This window comes from Gambusia affinis, linkage group LG07 (genome assembly GCF_019740435.1).
Source record: "Gambusia affinis linkage group LG07, SWU_Gaff_1.0, whole genome shotgun sequence".
Lineage (NCBI taxonomy): Eukaryota > Metazoa > Chordata > Actinopteri > Cyprinodontiformes > Poeciliidae > Gambusia > Gambusia affinis.
The window spans coordinates 19,572,353-19,591,451 of NC_057874.1; the positions used below are offsets into that span (position 1 = coordinate 19,572,353).

The 19,099-nt window shown below is 37.5% G+C and overlaps 2 protein-coding genes across 4 annotated transcripts; both read right to left on the reverse strand.

Moving 5' to 3' along the window:
* Positions 1–4,172: 4,172 nt before the first annotated feature.
* odad1 (outer dynein arm docking complex subunit 1) lies at positions 4,173–10,576 on the reverse strand. Of its 3 annotated transcripts, none has more exons than XM_044122995.1 (15): positions 10,432–10,576; positions 9,637–9,718; positions 9,427–9,529; positions 9,152–9,332; positions 8,939–9,064; positions 8,710–8,823; positions 8,523–8,590; positions 8,262–8,446; positions 7,172–7,306; positions 6,198–6,280; positions 5,847–6,015; positions 5,355–5,518; positions 5,181–5,281; positions 5,007–5,097; positions 4,173–4,880 (listed from the first exon to the last, which is right to left on the reverse strand). In XM_044122995.1, exons 2-15 carry the CDS (start codon positions 9,701–9,703, stop codon positions 4,833–4,835), a joined length of 1,635 nt encoding a protein of 544 aa, XP_043978930.1. In that variant the 5' UTR covers positions 9,704–9,718; positions 10,432–10,576; the 3' UTR covers positions 4,173–4,832. The 3 variants fall into 3 exon arrangements, with proteins under 3 accessions (XP_043978930.1, XP_043978928.1, XP_043978929.1); XM_044122993.1 differs by having other exon boundaries at positions 5,847–6,018; positions 10,432–10,575; XM_044122994.1 differs by having other exon boundaries at positions 5,847–6,018; positions 9,637–9,715; positions 10,432–10,566.
* Positions 10,577–11,758: 1,182 nt separating this feature from the next.
* LOC122833906 (taste receptor type 1 member 3) lies at positions 11,759–18,796 on the reverse strand. The gene is made up of 8 exons (XM_044121881.1): positions 18,591–18,796; positions 18,186–18,486; positions 16,803–17,159; positions 15,839–16,255; positions 15,541–15,750; positions 15,330–15,450; positions 13,441–13,811; positions 11,759–12,983 (listed from the first exon to the last, which is right to left on the reverse strand). The coding sequence occupies exons 1-8, from the start codon at positions 18,794–18,796 to the stop codon at positions 12,381–12,383; spliced, it is 2,586 nt and encodes an 861-aa protein (XP_043977816.1). The 3' UTR covers positions 11,759–12,380.
* Positions 18,797–19,099: the final 303 nt, after the last annotated feature.

The window sequence follows — 19,099 nt, forward strand, 5'->3', positions numbered from 1 at the left end:
TCTACATAATTCTGTTTAGCTTTCCTAATGTAAACTGGGGCATTTTCAAAATGGTGATGACAAAACAAGATGGTGTCAGGGACATCTGTAAAAATACAGAAAACTGTTTCACAGGTAATGCATGATGGTAAGGATTGCTTAGCAACAGCAGTGAAAATGTCTTGTAGGCAGAGAAACGGCCAGTGCTGCCTCCCTGTGGTCCAAAGTGGAACTACCTAAAGATGGACCCGGACTATAAATGACCAGAACCGCCTTTTGTCTCTGAAGTCTGAATGTAAAGTGTGTGGCAGTGTGAATCCTTTAATCCAGAGATGGACTGATCCAAAAAAGATAAAGGAAACGCCCTTGCTTTCACAGCACCGTTTGAAAATATATTAAAGGATTTAAATGGCTACCAAACGCACCAGCTCTAATGGTGGGTGATTGCTTAGCAACCTTCGTGGGAGGGAGAGAAGAGGGGCGGAATGCGAGTGACTCTGCTGGGGGGAGGTGTGGCCTACTTTAATGGGAGGGAGCAAAATGTGAGTTCAGGCTCTCTGAGTGGGGAAATACCTGGCAAAGATCCCAAATAAACAAACAGGACAGGGAGACAGACAGGCTGACATCAGGGGAAGGACTGAGTGGACGCGGAGGACAAGGGGAGCTTTTCTGGGTCCTGATAGGCGTTTCGTCAGAGATAAATGGGAACAAGCCATTTTACGACTTGACATGCTGTTGTTCATTCCCCCAAAGCAGAACAAGACCTGAAGCAGGAAGTAGATAACCCTGGTCATACATAGAAGAACTTAAACAGCTTAATGGTATATGCTTTAAAGCAAGTTACTCTAAAAGTTCAAATCAAACGGAGTAGAACTGCTGGGAAGCTGAGAGTAAAGGATGGCGCTGTGGTCCATTGAAGGGAGTGAAGCTACCAGCTTGTGGAAGCTCAGCATGTGTTTGCATGTTGCCTCTTGCTCAGTTGGTTGTGTAGGTGTTCCTGGAGATAAGGTGACTGGAACTACAGCAGATTGCAAAAGTATTAATGGTTACGTTCTCTGAGCAGCAATGTTGAACTGTTGCCACGGATTCTCAGTTGGATATCGGTTTAGACTTTGAATGGGCCATTCTAAAACTTCTGGCGGTATGTTTAGGATCTTCCTCCAGAAAATTAAGCTCTACCATTATATGTCTCCTCCAGGATTGCTCTGGATTTAGCCACGTTTCTGTCTTGCCTGTTTCCGTGAATAAAAGCATTTCAACAGCATGACTTTACATGTAGACCAGGAAGTTAAATTTGAAGTTAATCTCACCTTGTTTCACACATTCACTGTGTCCTTTATGAGACGTGTACAAATGGAACAAAGCTTCATTTTCATCTTCTCTGTCTTCCACGTGTTTCCTGTGTCTCCAACATGTCTAGTAAATAATAACAAACAACTTCTTATGTTTTTTTTTCTTTTTAACAATGGCAATCTTCTTGCCACTTTTCCTTAGCAGTCAGATTTGTGCACAACTATCTGTCCTATCCAGATTTTTCCACAGCAAAAATACAAAATCTTACCAAGTTTGGTCTAGTAGTTCCTAGTGTAAACATTTTAGCACACTTGAAATAAGACAAAACTAACTTACAAGTAACTTTTGTGCAAGAAAGCTTTGCTACACATAATTCCTTAGTATTGATAATAAAGTACTAGTTCCACTGGCAGATTATTTCTGTGGAAAATGTCTTGGTATAAGTGAAATGATGTGCCAGTAGAAATAGTATTTTTTTAATATTAATATTCAATATTTGTTTACTTAAAACAAGCTCCTATATCTTGCTAAAAAGTTACTCTAAGTTAGTCCTGTCTTATTTCAAGTGTACTAAAATATTTTCTCTAAAAACTAGATCAAACATACTTTGTAGTAGTTTGTGTTTTTCTTATTCTGCATTTTTATTTGACTTCAAAATGGTAAACTGCTTTGTGAAATCCCCTAAAAATTATATAAAAGTGTATAGATTTGTATCCAAAATTGTCATGAATAAATAAGAAAAAGGTCAATTATGACAAAAAATTGATTCTCCCAAAAAGAAAGAGAATATTAAAAGGGAGAATATGTGCTTATAAGGAAATGAATGGTAAAAAGGGGAGGCTGCCCATAGGTTCAGCCTGTAGAAGAAGGAGGTGGGCTTCTGAAGAAAAAAAAATGGCTGTTGTAAGCGGACTCTACAGGCAATGAGGTCTCTTTGTCAGGAGCAGGAAATGAGGTTTCTGTTGTGATTAAAAGGAAGGTTACTATGGCAATGCAGAGAGCCGTGTGCACAGAGACATTTTTTGGGAGGGAGAGACAGGGGGGAGGCTAAGTGAGAGTTGAATTTCAAAGAAAGCAGCCTCCTCCATCTCATCACCCACCACCCAACTGCTTCACCGCCACAGAACCCTTTCATATCTGATCATCTGTTTTCATAGCCACACAGTTTTATCCTGCGCAAAGGCAAGCCATAAGCGAGTGGCAGCTTCACTGAATTAACGCTGCTGTCAAAATGCACCTGGAAATAACCTTTAACCGACAGGAGACATCTCAGGAAAATAAAACGCTCTGACCCAAATATGTCTCTGCCTTCTTCCGAGCACTTTTGTCAAGTGATTCCTCTCCTTGAATCCTTGCACAGCTGACATGGATAAAAAAAAAAAAAGAATGCTGATGACATTAGAGTGACCTTTAAGAGATAAAAATAGCATCTCGCTTTGTTAATTGTTTCACGAAAGTGGCACTGAAAATATGCTGCTTAAAATAAGCTGCCCATCCTGTGCTTTATGTTATATAGGAAGCTGCTCTCTGTAGTGAATGCTACCTTTGCTCTTGGGTGACATGACATTTGCTGTGGCTTTCAGAGATTTTCTTTTTTATTCTCTGGATAAAACAAACCATATTGACTGCTTATACCATGGTAATCTGCCCAGCATGGTAGAACAGCAAATAGGTAACAGACTGCGCAGACACAAGGACCGACTGTATGGTAACTGTTTGTGGTGTGAGTAAACAAAGCAGTAACTTAATGGAAAACTTTATTTCGAGCATCTTTAGAATGTCTGCCAAAGATGGTTTCAAGTCTGGAGAAAGTTGGAGGGAATTATCTGAATGAGGAAACATTTGTGAGAAACACAAAACAAGTTTCTGCTTCGGGAGGTTCCAGCCCAGATGTATCTGAGCCCACAGGAGTCGACATCCCTGCTAGACAAAGCCTGAGGCTGTTTCTGCACACAAAGTGTCCTTTGTGATGATCCACAGAGGTGGAAACCTTCATCATGTCAGCTATTGATGAATACAGTTTAAATCAAATATTTACACAGTCTGCATGAAAACACACATCAAATCAGATTAAACCTTCCTGTTCTGAGTCGATTGATTACCAAAACTATTTAGTATTTCCTAAGTGTCAGCGTAATGGTAAAGAAAGAGAATTTAAGAAGATGTTACATACATTTTTTAAATTCCACTTTAAACAGATATTTTGTGTTATCTTTGCTCAGGTTTCTGCCACATTTCCTGGGATTTTGGCCCATTCCTCCTGACAGGACTGGTGCAACTGCGGCAGGATGAGAGGCTGCCTCGCTCTATCACACCTTTTCACTTCTGTTCACAAATCTTCTATTCTATTTAGATCGATGCTTCGTCATGTCACGCCCAAAAGGTTTTATTATCTGTAAGCCACTTTGTAATTAAAATAGCTGGTAGGATCATTATATAGTGTATTTTGAAGACCTACTTGTGTCTGAGCTGTAACTTCCTGGATATGTCTTGACATTTTGCTGTTCGTCCATATTGAAAGGACTCAGTAGAGGCAGGTCGGGCACCTGGTTAGCTGAAAGAAGTTTCTTTATAATACATCTCACCTTGACCTCATTATGCGAGAACTTTGTTTGTGGATGTTCCCCTGCACTACCACCTGAACCATTAGACTCCCACTGACAAAATATGCTTATATCTACCCTTTACTGGACTCTAGCAGCTGTTTTTATTTTGCAGTTTCTGAAAATGTTCTCTATATATCAATGTCTTACATTCTTTCTTGTGTCTGTCTGCTGTGCCACCACCAGGTGGAGCCAAACTGCTTTTGAAACATAATAAAGTTGATTCTAAAAAAATCAGAAATAGTTTTACCTGCCTTCTGCTTTCTCTAAATTATAGAAAACACACCAGTGAGGCCATCATTTTATAAGTTATTTTATATTTTGTAAATCGTTTGGAACACAAATCTCTCCATAAGGTAAAAACAATATTATTACTGTTAAACATACTAATACAAAGCTAAAAATTACAAAACACCATTAGCCACAACAACTACAAAAAATTAACAATCACATACTTTGTAAATTACTATTTTCACACTTTTAAATGTTTTTTTGAAAAATTAAAGTTTCAATCTACTATTACAAAATCAGAATCTGAAAGAATACGGTTAATCAGAAATTATATTTTCTTTTACATTTTTGCTGCTGATTTTAATCAAAGAGCAGATACAGGTGTCTAACTGGGAAAAAAGGGAACCTTAAAGATTGCTTCAGTGAATTCAGATTGTGTGCACAGCAGAACTATTAAAAAATGAAACTGCTGATAAGCAGTCAGTTTATAATTAAACAAGCCTTGTCTAATATTTCAAACATATTTCGAATATGAGTGGGTCATGCTCTATGCACAGTGCTGTCTGTTGGAAAATGGCAGATAAGTCTGATTAAAAGCAGCATCAACAATGAAAATTTTAGTTTTGATCTTGCTAAGGTTAATTAATTATTAAGGGTCCTCCACAGAACACTGCTTATACCGCATGAGTCCATCCTCCTGGATGTGCTGTTTGCCACTAAAGCTTGTTACAGATTTTTGTAGCTTGTGTGACTCCTTGATGACCACTCTGCTTTCTGAATCAAGGAATCATATAAAGAAGATCAGTTAAGCTGTTCAGAAAAAGACTAAACAAAAAACATCTCTTCATATTAGTTATCTGCAGCCATTTCAGGCTAGGTTTGTGGCTTTATTAAACTAACCCGTCTCATTAACTTCTTGCAAAGCTCCTCATGTGAAAGTGGCCGGTCGTCCTCATCAGTGATAGGAGGCTCTTCTGGACCAGACTCCAAACTGATGGGTAAAATAAAACAAAGCAGTGAGCATCATGCGTTTATATGCTCAAATTTATCTCCAAAGCAAACTACAAGGCCGACCTGCTAACAGACGTGTGGGCACTGAGATCTCGCTTGAGGTCAGGATTCTGACCCAGAAAGTTTCTGGCCAGGTCGGCTGCATCGAAGTCGTCTTTCAGTTCCTGCACAAAACACATGATGCCTTACAGGTTGAGGATCTGCAAACAACCATAAAACTTTCAAAACTGGCACAACCTTAAACTTGAGAAAAGCCTGCACAGAGAGCAGCTCGTTGGTCTTCTCCTCTATGAGATCCAGGTATGTTACGATGTTGGTCTCTGTGATCCCAGAAGTGAATCCCAGCCTTTCCTCCACTGCTGCGTAGTCACACCCAACCTCTTTGAAGATGCTGTCCACCCCTGAGGGATGAAAGGAGCATGTTTGACAATTATCTTGGTCTATTTGCATTTCTCTACATAACATGTAGTATGATAATTGTGTTTAGTTTTTATATTGTGTTTTTACTCAATACAGGCACATTTATCTTAGATTCATTAAGATTTTATATCATTTTCTATTTGAGAGCAACTCAAAACCATACACCTTTAATTACACATTGTTAATTTTATGTTATGAGTTTGATTTGTTTTATTCGCTTTAACTTCATTGTATTGGTATCTGGTACTAGAAATCTTAGCAAAGCAGAGAATAAAATGTAAAAAGTAATAAAGTAAAACATTGCTGAACCTTTTTTGATTTCATCCAGAATTTTGCTTATAGTGTCAGCTTGGCTTGCATAAGTTTCTGTTTGAGATTCAGCTTCCTTTATCTTTCGTTCCATGTCTTTCAGCAGAGAGCGATGCTTTTGCTCCTGCTCCAGTTCTTCTCGGTTAAACTTCTCCATCTCATCCTTGATCTGCTGTGACACACAGACTTACTGTTACAAATCTCTAAGACACACCTTCTCTAGTTTATATGTAATCTTGTTTTGTTACCAACCATGTTACAGTGTATGGAAAAAAGTATGCAGGCTACACTAAATATATATAAAAAGGAAAATGATTTTTTAAAAATGTTACAGCAAACCAGAAAAAATACCTTGTTGATCTGATCCTTCAGTTTCACAGTCTCACTGTTTTGCTCATTGACGAATTTGAGAAAGGCCAAGTTTCGGTCTTTAGCTACTCAACAAAAGAGGAATACATCAATAAGAATATTTCAATGATAAAAAAAATATAAAAAACAGAAGTGTTAAATGCATTAATGCAGTCTATGAAAGTAATTTTGATTAAAAGTTCTCTGTGCTTTCAAAGTTGTCTTTGGACTTTTGCAACTTTATTATTTATTCTTCTCTCTAGATTATATGCATGACCAGGACAGAATATCTGGCAATGGAAGCTTAAAAATGTGGAAAATTGCTAAAAAATAAATTATGTGCCAAACAATTGATCTGACTGAAAGCTACACAGTTCTTCTCAGAATGGCTAATAGGTGATCAAATCCTGAAATGTATGTTTTTTTTCCCCTGTTCATTAAATGTAATAAAAGTGAAAATTTTGATGTATTTTAATGACAGAATACATCATTAAGCAGGATGTTCTTTAATGAGCTTGCTTTTGAGTTGAGTAAAAATCAGATAGAGGATGGTGGAGTGTACTTTTGTCTTTTTTTTTTTTGCCTGAACTGATTTGCAGGTCAGAATTAACAGTCTTAGCCATAACAAAACCTTTCCATACGAACAGCTCAGCCAGGACTGAACATAAATTGAAACAATGTCAAAGTCCAAAGAAAACATTGAAAGGCTTTAATATTCCTTAAGACCATTTGAAAAGACAAAAAAATTCAAATTAAATCAAGATTTTCACTGCTTTGCTCACATCATCGGCATAAACAGTGCATAAAGTCATGCTGGTGCCTATTTAAGTGAGGAAGCCTGTTGGAAGCATGACTGAGAAGTTATTTTTGTGGCTCAGACTGAAACAGACGACCATAAAAAATATTTACACTTGTTCCACAGTGAAACAGACTGTATGACGTTCTGTCTCTAAAAATAGAAAGTATAAAAGTCTCACCCTCGACAAAACTATTGACCAGCTGGTCCAGGTTTTCCTCGCCCATTATTGCCTGGAGCTTTTCGAATGTGTCCTTCAAGTTCTCCACAGTCTGTTCTCCTGTGAGCACTTTGCTGAGTACCTTTGCACCTGGCACTAATAAACAAAAATAATCAAAATATGAGCACAATCAACGTAAAATGTGCCTTTACTCAGGTTCTAAAATTATTTAACCTCTATAAGGATCTAGAAATACCCCTATAGTGATGACATTATATACATATAAAACACACAAATGCATATAAAAGGATTTTGACTGAAACAGTAAAACTAAAGCTACCAGGTATTTCTTGACTCACATACATGACACTATGTTTGATAGAAAACAAATGCTACACATAACCTCACGTAAACACCAATTTCTTAAAGAAACATGGTGACGGCAGCATCGCCCTGTGGGGAAGCTTTTCTTCAGCAGGGATGGACAGGGGGGTCAGCGTTAGTGAAAAGTTTGGTGGAGATAAATACAGGGGCCATCTTAGAATAAAGGCTATAAGTGGCTGCAGAAGATGCTGGCATGGACAAAATCCAAAAACTTGCAAAAAGAGCCAAGATGGTTTACAGTATCAAGACATAACTGATTGGTAGAATGGCCCAGTCAAAGTTCAGACCTGAATCTTGTTGAGATTCCCCCCAGCCAGTCTGACTGAGCTTCAGGAATGTTGAAAAGAAGAATGGGCACAAATCCAGTTTTTAGCTGATAAAAATTGCAGTTCTAACTATAGCCAAAAATATTTCAGTAATGATCTGGCTCTGGGGGTCTTAATGCTAATGTACATTCAATTTTAAAACATTGAAAATAATGTTTTAGTTTTCTTCCACTTGTATTTTGTATCAATCTACTACATAAAATCCCAGTAAAATACATTGAAGTTTCAGCCCAAGGACTTTTGCAAGTCACTTTCTAGTTTTATGTAGACTGAGGTAGTTTCTTTTCTTTGTATTTTTCTCAGTGGCAGTAAGAAAAGCTAAATTGATAAGTATTGATTATACCATTTCAACAAATTCAAAGCAATACACAGAGTCATCTGAGCAGAAAGCATGGTCCTACATTGTCCTGGTGCCATTTTGTCATCGAAATGCCCCAGTTCCTCACTGCACTTGGTCATTATGAAGTTCTTCAGGGTAAACTCGTTTGCAATAAGCCTCTCAAGTTCTTTCATCTCAGCGTTGTACTGAATGAGGTCCTTCGTTGCCTTCTCTCTCAGCAGTTTCATCCTGGCCAGAGCCTCCAGCCTTTAGTACAGATTATAAAAATGAGCTTCACTTCACCCTGATTAGCTCCATGCCAAACTAAAATATTAAACCTCACCTGATGTCGTAAGCAGAAGTGGACAGCCTCGTCATTTCCTCAATGTTCTTACGGAGTTTGTGCACCTCCTAAAGCACATTTTATATCAGAGAAGAAGAAGAAAACAAACATACTGTCAGCTACACTGCAAAATACTACAAATATATTTTTGTTAATCTTGGATTAAATAATTTACATGGTCTCTAACCTTTGCTAAGTTATTGCGCAGTTTCTGGAAATGTTCTCGTTCTATACAAAGAGTGCCCAGCTCGTCTTTCAGTTGGCTGTTTTTGGTCATCAGAGCACTGAATTGAGTAGAAACCTGAACAAAAGGTGTATGAAATATTTGAAGAAGTCAAAGACAAGAAAAACATACAGACAGCAACCTTTGGAAGCGTGCATTACCAGTCTCATTTGTTAAATTTTTTGTAACTTACTCTCTTCACATTGGCTTCCATGTCGCGGATAATTTTCTTGACCTTCCGTGCCTTTGCACTTTGGGAAAGACTGCTGCCGCCCCCCCCTTTTCTCATCTCTTTCAATCTCATCTCCATGTTCAATATCTATACACAGTACAGACCAGTGACATAAACTGTGGTTTGTTTGTCCAAAAATCAAAATAAATAAAAACATAAGGAGAGAAAAAAGACCTCTGTCTGCAGCTTTTTTTGGCATTCCCTCTCCTTCTCCATTTCTTTGTCTAGTGCTTTGTTCTGCTCTACCAGAGACCGGATCTCCTCATGGTCCTGCTGTTGACGAGCCACATTTTTGCGGGCTTTAAGATTTCGAAGCACCTCCTCTCGTTCTTTCAGCAGGTTCTCAATTTCCTTTCTAGAAACAGACAGCAAAAAATACTTGAAAAGGTTAAGTGAAACACACACAGATGTGACAATCAGATTTCAATGCGTTTCTGTTCTTTATTCACTCTTGCTTGCGGATTTGCTCCCGAGCCTGGATCTCATAACCCCGCTGGTCTCTTTGTTTCATGATCCTGTACTGATTTTGAAGTTCAGCAATCTCCAATTTTGCTTGACAAAATATCAGATAAACATTTTAGTATTTTGTGTGACATAACAAATGTTGAGGAAGCACTAGCATTTACTGCTGAAAAACAATATATCAAGCAATAACATACCCACTTCATCGGCATCCATCTCTAGATTTTCCGAACGTCCACTCACGGCAGTTCTTCCCTGTGCCATTGTTGTGATGAGCTTCTTTAAAAAAATACATATTTTTAAATACTAGCATACATTAAAAACTAACACAACTAACTTTTTACTCTGACCTTAACTAAGATTAAACTTTTCAGGTAACAACACCATAGAGATGTGCAGAAATCATGCTACTCAAGAGAAATAGGATCTCTCAGGGATAACAACTTTTTAGAGTGTATGCATACAATATTGAGCTTGTGTGTGTGCGTGTAATTTTCAGTCTATTTGTACTCAATACATTTTTTCATCTTATCAGTTGTGTGTAGAATCAGTTTATCCTGGAAAGTGAACTGTTCAAATTGCATAAGGAAATGATGAGAGCATTTAAACTTTTGACTGGAGATGTATATCTTTGAAAAATTACCATTAACCTATTAGTGAAAGCTAGACAAGACATTTGGCTAAATATACTTGCTTTCCCATGCATTAGACTCTTTGCAGCATGAACATGTGATTAAGCTCTCTATTAATAACCCGTTTAAAAAAGGAAAGAGAAAACCGCATTTTAATGCATACCAAATATCCAAGTTGTTTCACATTTAACATATAAGCTTACAACGGTTCAGCCATTAGCCTCTTTCGACGAGGATATATTAGCGGTTAGTTGTGCTAACGGCGCAACAGCTACCATACACGAAAGGTAGCTGTTGTACAGGCTATAAAAGTCCTTTTATAGTGAGAGTGTTATAATAGATAAGCGAAAGAAAACTCACCTTAACAGCTGCGGGTCGTAACGAAAGTTAAAAACAACAACCATCAAAACTTACAAACTTCCCAAGAGATAGGCAGCAGCTGTTAACAAATTGTTAACATAAAGTATGAAACGGTTGCTGTTAAACAGGTTGTTAACAGCAACCGTTTCTATGCAACAAGGGCTAATTTCTCCCTGGGCTGCGACTGTCAGGCGTTAGGCACGGCTATCAGTCTGTCAACTTCCATGATTCCCTCCCTGATTTATAAAATTAGTTATACTGACTTGTTAACGTTTCATCTTTTTAATCTATGAACAAAAACTGTAATTACAACAGTAATTCGTGATTTGTGGTATTTTGTAAGATTAGCTCCTCTTTGTGATGGATGAAGATAAAATACATTTATGGATCTACCTTAATGTAAACTTTCTCCATCCAAACTGAAGTTGAACAATTTTCCAAAAATAAAATGGGCAAAGTTTATGTTCTTCAGAGGAATTTGTAGGTGCAGTATATTCATGCCTGTTATACTATGTGGATCTAATACTGTCTAATATTATTTAGATTTAACATTTAGATTGGACTGGAAAGATGTTTCAGATCACATTGATCACATTGAGATCACTTGTTTCTGTTTACCATTTATAGCTAAGCTATTAATAGGGTTTTGCGAGATGAATTTGTCCAAATACTCTTGTGAGCAGTTAGCCTTTATTCTTTATTTCAAAGACTAAACTTCATCCACAAAGTTTAGAAATAAGGACACGTAGGATTTTTTTTATTTATTTATTTTTTTAGAGAAAGTGATGTTTAATTATAATTCAATTATTAGAGAGTCTGCATAAATGTTTTAAATAAATTATTTGAACAGGAAAGTTTCTTATAAAATCTTTCTGAAGTACTAACATAATGTAACTATTGCACACAAAACAACAAAAAGGAGCATGCGTATAATTCATACATTATAAACAAAGCACAGAAAGAAAGAAAAATTGAGTTTCTGTTTGGTCAAAATCCCTTTCACCTAAATATACTACAATGTTGAAATATGTTGTTATAATCATTTAACATTTGAAAGAAAAATATGTTAGCAGGCTGAACAACAGTTTGTGGGTTGGACACTTCAAAACTTCTCAGGTCATCTCTATTTTCAGCTTATTTGGCTATTAGCAAAAAAGTGTGGATGAACTCTGTGCAGCCTACAACATCCTGTTACCTCATACTTTGGTTGAGTGTCCCACAGCAACTTGAACATCTGCTGTGGGATGGGATACCATTCATCCAATAATAATGTTTCCAGTCATAGCTCAGTTTATAAGAGTGAATAAATAAGACCACTGATTAAATACAAATTCAGAAATACTTTATTGATCCAAAAGGAAAATAAAAATGTTGTTGTAACTCATATTAATTCAAATTCTTCAAAGAGTTATTGTAAATAGTCATAGTAATTGGCAGGAAAGACATTTTGTAACAGTTTCTGTTACAGCAAATTTGAAGAAGCCTCTGACTGAAGGCACTTTGTTTTCCCAAACAGTTTCATGAAGAGGATGGCCAGAGTTGTCCATCATTTTCTTAATTTTATTGATTTTATGGGGTTAAGGTCAAGACTGCAGACAGGCTATTATTTCCTCTCTATCATAAAATTCTAGAGGTATTCTCTAATAAAAGTGAAGCCTTTGTGAAAATTAGCACTAATAATGTTTAGCAGAGCTCAGTTTATAAGAGTGAATAAATAAGACCACTGCTGGTTGCACAATCTCTGCACTGTGGTTGTCAGCACATGCACTTCTTCCATCATTAGGCATTAGGGAAGAATAGTTTTTCACAAGTGTAACTCACATGCTGAACTCTACAGCTCAACCCACAGGTAAAATTTAAGGTGAAATAAACAGGATAATAGAGTTCAGTTGGTAGGTAGATTGATTGGTTGGATGACTGGATGGTTGGCTGGTTGGTTGGTTGATAGCTTATTTGGCTGGTGGTGGCTGTGGCTCCTCCTGGGCCGGTGTTGGTGGGACACCTTCTAAGAAAGTACAGAAGTACTGTGGAGTGTTGGAATCAGGATTCTTAAAAAGCAAGTAGCATTTTGGAAAGTAATAAGCAACCACCAGCCCTAAGTTACCTGCCAAAGTGAAATAAACATGGGCAATAGACTTATTCTTCGACACAGTGAGTATATTTGCTGTCAACCCTGTGTAGACTGGAATAAAGATCACCCAAATCACACAATAAATAAGAGTGGAGAAGGTGATGTCCCTGGCAAGATTGTATTGATGATGAGGTTTAATTGCCATGAAGGTGGACATGAATGACACAAGGGCCATGGCAGCATTGAGGCCTTGCATGACGGCAAGTTTATCTGGAGACACAGGGCATGGCAAAAAGGTCTTCATGAAATTGATCTCCATATTGCTCTTATACTCCGTAAGAGAGGGTTCTTCTTGAACAAACCAGCCACACAGTCCAGCCTGAAAAGTACAGCAGATCAGCACAAACAGCCAGCTTCCAGGGCCTCGGAGCATATGCAGGTGGGGAGCGACCTTCTTTGGGAACTCTGTCACAAGGAATATCTGTTTGAAAAGAAGAGTTTGAAATATAATTAAAAGGTGTCATTCTTAAATTTATCTCTGTGTGACTGTTTGACTTAATCTGACAAATAGAAACAACAGCAAAGGCAGTTAGGAGACATGTATTCCCAAATTAAGCAAACAAAAATATTTTAATTATGTTATTCTCTTACAATGTTATTTAAACAAACATCTGTAAAATGTCTAGGTAGTAGAAATATCATATTTTCAGCACTGCAATCAGCTAATCTCCTGAATGAAAATTATTAATCTATTTATCTTTAACATCAGTTATTTTCTGAAGATATTGGATAATTATTTGGTTTATTAAATATTTTTAAAACATATAAAATATAGCAATCTAGAGAAGGATGTCAGTATTTGCAAACCACGTTTCTTGTGCTCATGTAGTGTCTAGATATTGCCACTTGGGTGCAGTATTGCACGTGAAAGTACTCACCTGCAGTGAGATAGACAAGATAATGGAGAGAGCTACAGTTTGGAAAATAGTGATGAGTGGTAGTTGAAGATGACACAACACATCTCCAGGCTCCCCCAGGAAGAGAAACAAACTCAAACAGCCTCCCATCAAGCTGAGCAGAGCCAGGAAGGTCAGGACTCCCCCTGAGGCCTTCACCAGCGGGGTTCCTCGGTGGATCAGGAACACGATTGCCACTGACACCTGACATATAAGCAGCGCAAGAACTGCCAGTATAATGTTCAGGGCATCATTTGAGTCCCATCCCAAAATTTCAAAAATTGGGGGTGTGCAGTTAGTACTGCGATCATTGGACCACTGACGTTCAGGACACTTGGTGCACTGGATGTCCTCTAGAGACAAAACAAGAAACAGAACTTGGTCATAGTCTGAATATGGTTGAAGGTAGTTACTATATAAAAGTTACTATATATGACTTTTCAACCATCAGCACTACCTTTTAAATCTAATCATAACAACACAGTATCCCACTCATGTAGTGTTAAAATTGAATTTTTTTACATCATCTCTTTGTGTTATGTCCAAATTTTGTCAAAATGCTTGTCAATGTTTTTTTGTTATATAGGAATTCTGCTAATTTTATACCAAAGTAACTCACGTGACATCTAGTTTGGTTCATCAAGCAACAACAGCCCAAACATCGAGTCTAATGGTATGATTTTAGTTACAACAACAGATTTTCGACATTTATAATTTCTCTCTCTCTAAGGAATATGACAAAAAACACAAAACAAAAACAACTCCAGTAAACATGGGTTGGAAGTAAAAGGTTTCTGTATAGTAGTCAGACTAATCACATTAATTAAGGTCACTCATGGGGCCAGTGAGTCATTGACCCTACCCTCCATTCAGCTCAGTGTTTGGGTTGTTGTTGCTTGACGACCCAAACTAGATGCCATGTGAGTTACTTCGGTGCACGTCGCAAGGCGGGAATTGATGTGAAACCTTCCTGGAAGACGATCAAGGCCACCTATTTGTGTGATTATTCTGACTGCTATTTATAAAGCTACGTCCAGAACTGAAGAAGCATCTTTGTTTAGGGGTGAAACATCTTCATGAAACAAAAGAAGTCTAGTTGCCTTCTATCATACACCATTGTTCTTCATTTTAGACGTTCATCTAATTTTTATATGAAGTTTTCTTTCATCCGTAATGCTGTCATGCTCAGCTCCCCCAGGTAAATATTTGAACCCTTTTTAGATTTTTATCATAAGCCCGCTTCGAAGCTGTGTCCAAAGCGGGGAACCAAAACCCCACTGAGCAAACTGAGCCGAAACAACAGAAACAAAGCTAGAAAAAAACACAACTATCTATACTGTCAAGAGAAAAAGAGTCATCAGGGGTGAAAGAACCCCGGAGCAAAAACGCAAGTTGCCTAGAGAAAGAAAGTAAACAGCAGCGTCTGCTCCACTGTCTCCTTTTTCTGCTTGATTTTGTTGGTTCTGGTATGAGAAGCTGACGAATCAAAGTTGATTTAGATGCATAAAATTCCTCCTCACTTTTGCTTTCCCATTCAAATTAAGATTTGATAACAGAACTCAGTTGTTGACTCAAAGACACTTCTTTAATTCTTGATGTTCAACCAATAAAAGCTTCGGTTATATTTTGACTTCACTCTTTTCACTCAGTCTTAATTGGCAAATTTTGTTTTACTTAATGGAACATTTATTAAATTAATATTATGTTTTAGAGAATAGATCTACCTTCAGATAGATTTTTGATAGATTAATGAAGCTTATAAACCTACATGCTTAATGTTGGTCAGCAAGACCAAATCCATATTCAATTTCCCATTACTGAAAATGTACATCTACTCATTTACAGAACAGAAGCATGGCTGATCACGTTACCTTTATTTGCCTGGTAAGTGCCAGCCAAGCAGTCAATGCAGTCATAGCAGCAGGAATGAAAGCCTTTGACTCTGCGAACCTGGCCATCGGCACACTGCGCTGAGCAGGTCGACAGAGGAACCTGAAACAGTTATGTTGAGAAGAAAAGTAAAAAACCCCCTTTTTTTCATAGAAGTTGACTTAAGTATTTAAAAGAAGTAACTGAATTTACCATTGAGTTCTCAGTGTGCCATTCAAAGCGAGATGTGTTGATGGACAGTTTGTTTTGATAATAATTTCCCACATTTTTGAAGGCAACTTTGTCTGAGGAATTCCAGATCCACTGCAACAAGTTGTACCCGACATTTGGGTTACCATTTTCATCGAACTCTAAAATTGTGCCACTTATGTTAACAGAACTATTCCTCAGGACCTCCAACAGCTGCAAAACCAGATGTAATTCAAATGTTAAAAAACATGTTAATTTTTAGCTATGCTCAGTCAGCTGTAGGGCTTTTAACCAGTGTTACCTTCCAGGGGTAGATTGTTGAATCTGGTCTCCAATTACAACCACCTGAATCACACTCAAGCAACGTATGCAGCGCGTGCGCTACGGTGTACACGGCAGAATACACTGCAAAGCCCAGTCTCTTCACTGCAAGGTCATTCACCAAGCTGATGTTAGCTGGTGACAGGTACCAACACTGTGGACATGGATTGTCAGGATTATGAGACTTTGGTTGCATAGTAGCATTATTTTCCCTTTCCTCACTTATTTTTCTGAGGAGTGCTTCTGTGTAGTTGTTCAGTAAATCCAGACTACCCAACTTGTCAACAAACCCAATGATTGTGCCAATGTTTTTGATCTTGGGAATAGAAAGGAGTCGATTGTGGATTATCCAGCTTGAGCTGGCGATCCACACACCTGTTAAATTTTCCATGATGACCTGGAATAAATGAGATGAGATGACTTTAATCAATATGGCACGTGCCTCTAAAATGTAATGAGTTTTGTAGCTTTATGGCAATTTCAGAGTTACACAGCTGATAAAAATGTGTAATTAATTGATTAAAGGTTGAAATGGAAAATCAGTTCTATATGATGAACAAAAACTGTAACAGAGAATTACTACGACACAAGTTTTCTTCAACATTTGATATATTTGTTTTATCCAACACCATTAGAGGGTAGTCATACTTCTCTTATGCAGTGTTTCACAAGCCAAATACCTGACGTCAAGTGTGTGTTAACACATAACATACATTAATCTATTTTAAAGACCACAATAGCTGTTTAAATGATTACATTAGTAATTCTTACAAGAGATACCTTCAAAACTGTGGATGTTTGCAATGTATAAAAGGACCCTTGACATTTTGTCTGATATTAAATCATAATAAACTTTTTCTGATTTAGATCAAATGGAGTTACCAAAAATAATTTCCACCTCCTGAATGCCAGAGTAATACAATTTGGCCGATCTCAGCACTAACCTGTTCAAAAAAGAACGCTGCCGGTTCTGGGAGGGCAAACACGATCACCACTTTGACCTCTGTTGTTTTGATGTTGTTGATGATGGTTTGGACTGCTGGTCTGGGGTCAGTGTACACTGGGATCAGGCCCTGATAGGCCACACACACAGACTTATTCTCTGCTACTTTGGAGAACTGCTGCACACCGCTTTGTCCATACTCCTCCTCGCTGCCTATCACAGCGACCCAGGTCCAGTTAAACTCAGACATAAGCTGAACCATGGCGTCCACTTGCCATTTGTCGCTGGGCACTGTGCGGAAGAACGATGGGTAGAGAAGACTATCGCTGAATTTATCACTGGTGGCACCGTAGCTAATCTGTGGCAAAAAGAGTCACATTATGAAACAATCTTGAATACAGAAACAACTTTGAATTCAACATAGTTTGTGTGACCTTAAAACAAAAGTCATGGTAAAATTTTACACTGTGCACTTAAATGCAATAAAATAAAATAAAAATAAGAAGTAAGAAAGAAATTTGATAATTTCAGACAAAATAAATTGTCTTTGTTCAAATTTGGCAGATGTTACCATCCATAGACAATAATTTTGCAACAAATTTGTTTTGCATGCAGAAATGAACTTAGCATTTGTTCCAACATAACATTTTAATCAAGAATTTCAATCAACTATGTGCCTAATAAGAGTTTTCTCTGGTTATTCCAGCCTCAGAGATGCACTTTAGATAATTTGCAACAAAGATTATAACCCTTCAGTTTGAGTGCATGTATGCCTGGCTGTAACACAACACCCACTTCCATCCATTTATCTGCTTACTGAAACCCTTACAGGACTTAGTAAAACCGGAAAACTCGTCATTGGAAAGATGAAGCTCTTTTTTTTCTCTTTTAGCTGAAGAAGTTGCAAAAGTGGTAATTTTATTTTGTGTTTATACCTGAAGTTGATCCCTATGCTCAGCACAGGACACAAACAGTTATTGCGCTATCAACCTACACAAGAGTTATAAGAACAATGTACTTTAGTAGACATAAGTAAAGATTCTGTGGGGTTAATAAAGTTTAAAGGTTTATTTTTTGTCTTCAAAATTGTTGATATAAACAAGAATATTTTGATGGGCAATTATCAAAGACTTAATCACCTTTTTAGTATTGCCAGATCTCTGCCACACTTTATAGTTTGAGAAAAAAATCCTATCTTGATTCTGAACAATGATTTATTCTGTCGTTTTACGTTTAAGATTTAAAGAATTGTACAGTTGTTTTGTAAAAAAGAACAAATCGATACTTAATGACATACAAATATCACAAATATTTGAAAGTTTTATACTGTTTTCCTCAACAAGAAGATAAAACCAGCCAATGCAAGATAAATGTATGTCCAAACCTGAGGCATCAGAAAGAAACCCAGAAGTTTTCCGATGACTGACACCATTTCCGAGGTTTGAGGACCAATGACGGCTGATATGCTGGTTTCATAGTCAGTGTAATTACACTGCACAGAAAGAGCGCTGCTTGTTTTTTCAGTGAGGAAGGAGATAGTAGGCTTCACGATGACTGAAGCGTGTCTGCAGGTGTCGTAAATTTTATAACCTAATTTGATGCCTGGCAGAAGATCCCATTTTCCGTTGATCTCATCCACGGCATATTTCATGACCAGAGCGAGACCAAGTCCATTTTCATTCAAACTGTGGAAAAAATCAGAGTCAGGTTAAGTTTAAACATGTGTTTAGGTCTCATTTAACAGAGAAAATCTATAAAAAAAAGCAACGATTTCTCATAACTACATTACCTTTCACACTTGATGCTGTTCGGCTCACTAATGAGACTGATGTTGTTCGATTGCTGGTTAATTGGAAAAAGTCCTCCAAGAATTACATCTCCAGGCAAGCTGAAGAGGTTTGCGGTGATGTTTTGGAACCACTCAGGCGAGCTGACGCTGCAGCACGGCCTGAACGTCCAGCACAGAGCACACAGCAAATACAAGAGAGAAGCCATGATGCAGATAATCAGCAGACTGCAGCGACAGACAGGAAAACAGAGCACATATGTGTCAGCGTGCCACGAAATGTGGCGACATGCAAATTCACCAGTAATTCCCCTAAAGCCATTCAACATGGAGTAAAGGGCGTGTCACACAAACAGAAGAAAAAGAAAAACATATGAATATATTTCAAAACAGAAAATTATTTGAACGTCAGATCAGTTCTAAAGTAAAGTCAGAACTATATGAAAGGTAAAAGAATAACTTAATGTAAAGTTCTTTTACAACTAATACATTATGCAAGTGCAATAATTTAC

What these genes read in the sequence shown, in the direction of transcription:
- odad1 (XM_044122993.1), bottom strand. Translation starts at nt 9,703, where the DNA reads ATGGCACAGGGAAGAACTGCCGTGAGTGGACGTTCGGAAAATCTAGAG. An exon ending in AAAAAAAGCTGCAGACAGAG is followed by an intron (nt 9,065 to 9,151) that starts GTCTTTTTTCTC and finishes TACTGTGTATAG; the next exon opens with ATATTGAACATGGAGATGAG. An exon ending in GGTCAATAGTTTTGTCGAGG is followed by an intron (nt 6,281 to 7,171) that starts GTGAGACTTTTA and finishes TTTGTTGAGTAG; the next exon opens with CTAAAGACCGAAACTTGGCC.
- LOC122833906 (XM_044121881.1), bottom strand. Translation starts at nt 18,796, where the DNA reads ATGGCTTCTCTCTTGTATTTGCTGTGTGCTCTGTGCTGGACGTTCAGG. An exon ending in GTTTCTTTCTGATGCCTCAG is followed by an intron (nt 17,160 to 18,185) that starts GTTTGGACATAC and finishes TTTTTGCCACAG; the next exon opens with ATTAGCTACGGTGCCACCAG. An exon ending in CAGCGTTCTTTTTTGAACAG is followed by an intron (nt 16,256 to 16,802) that starts GTTAGTGCTGAG and finishes CATTTATTCCAG; the next exon opens with GTCATCATGGAAAATTTAAC.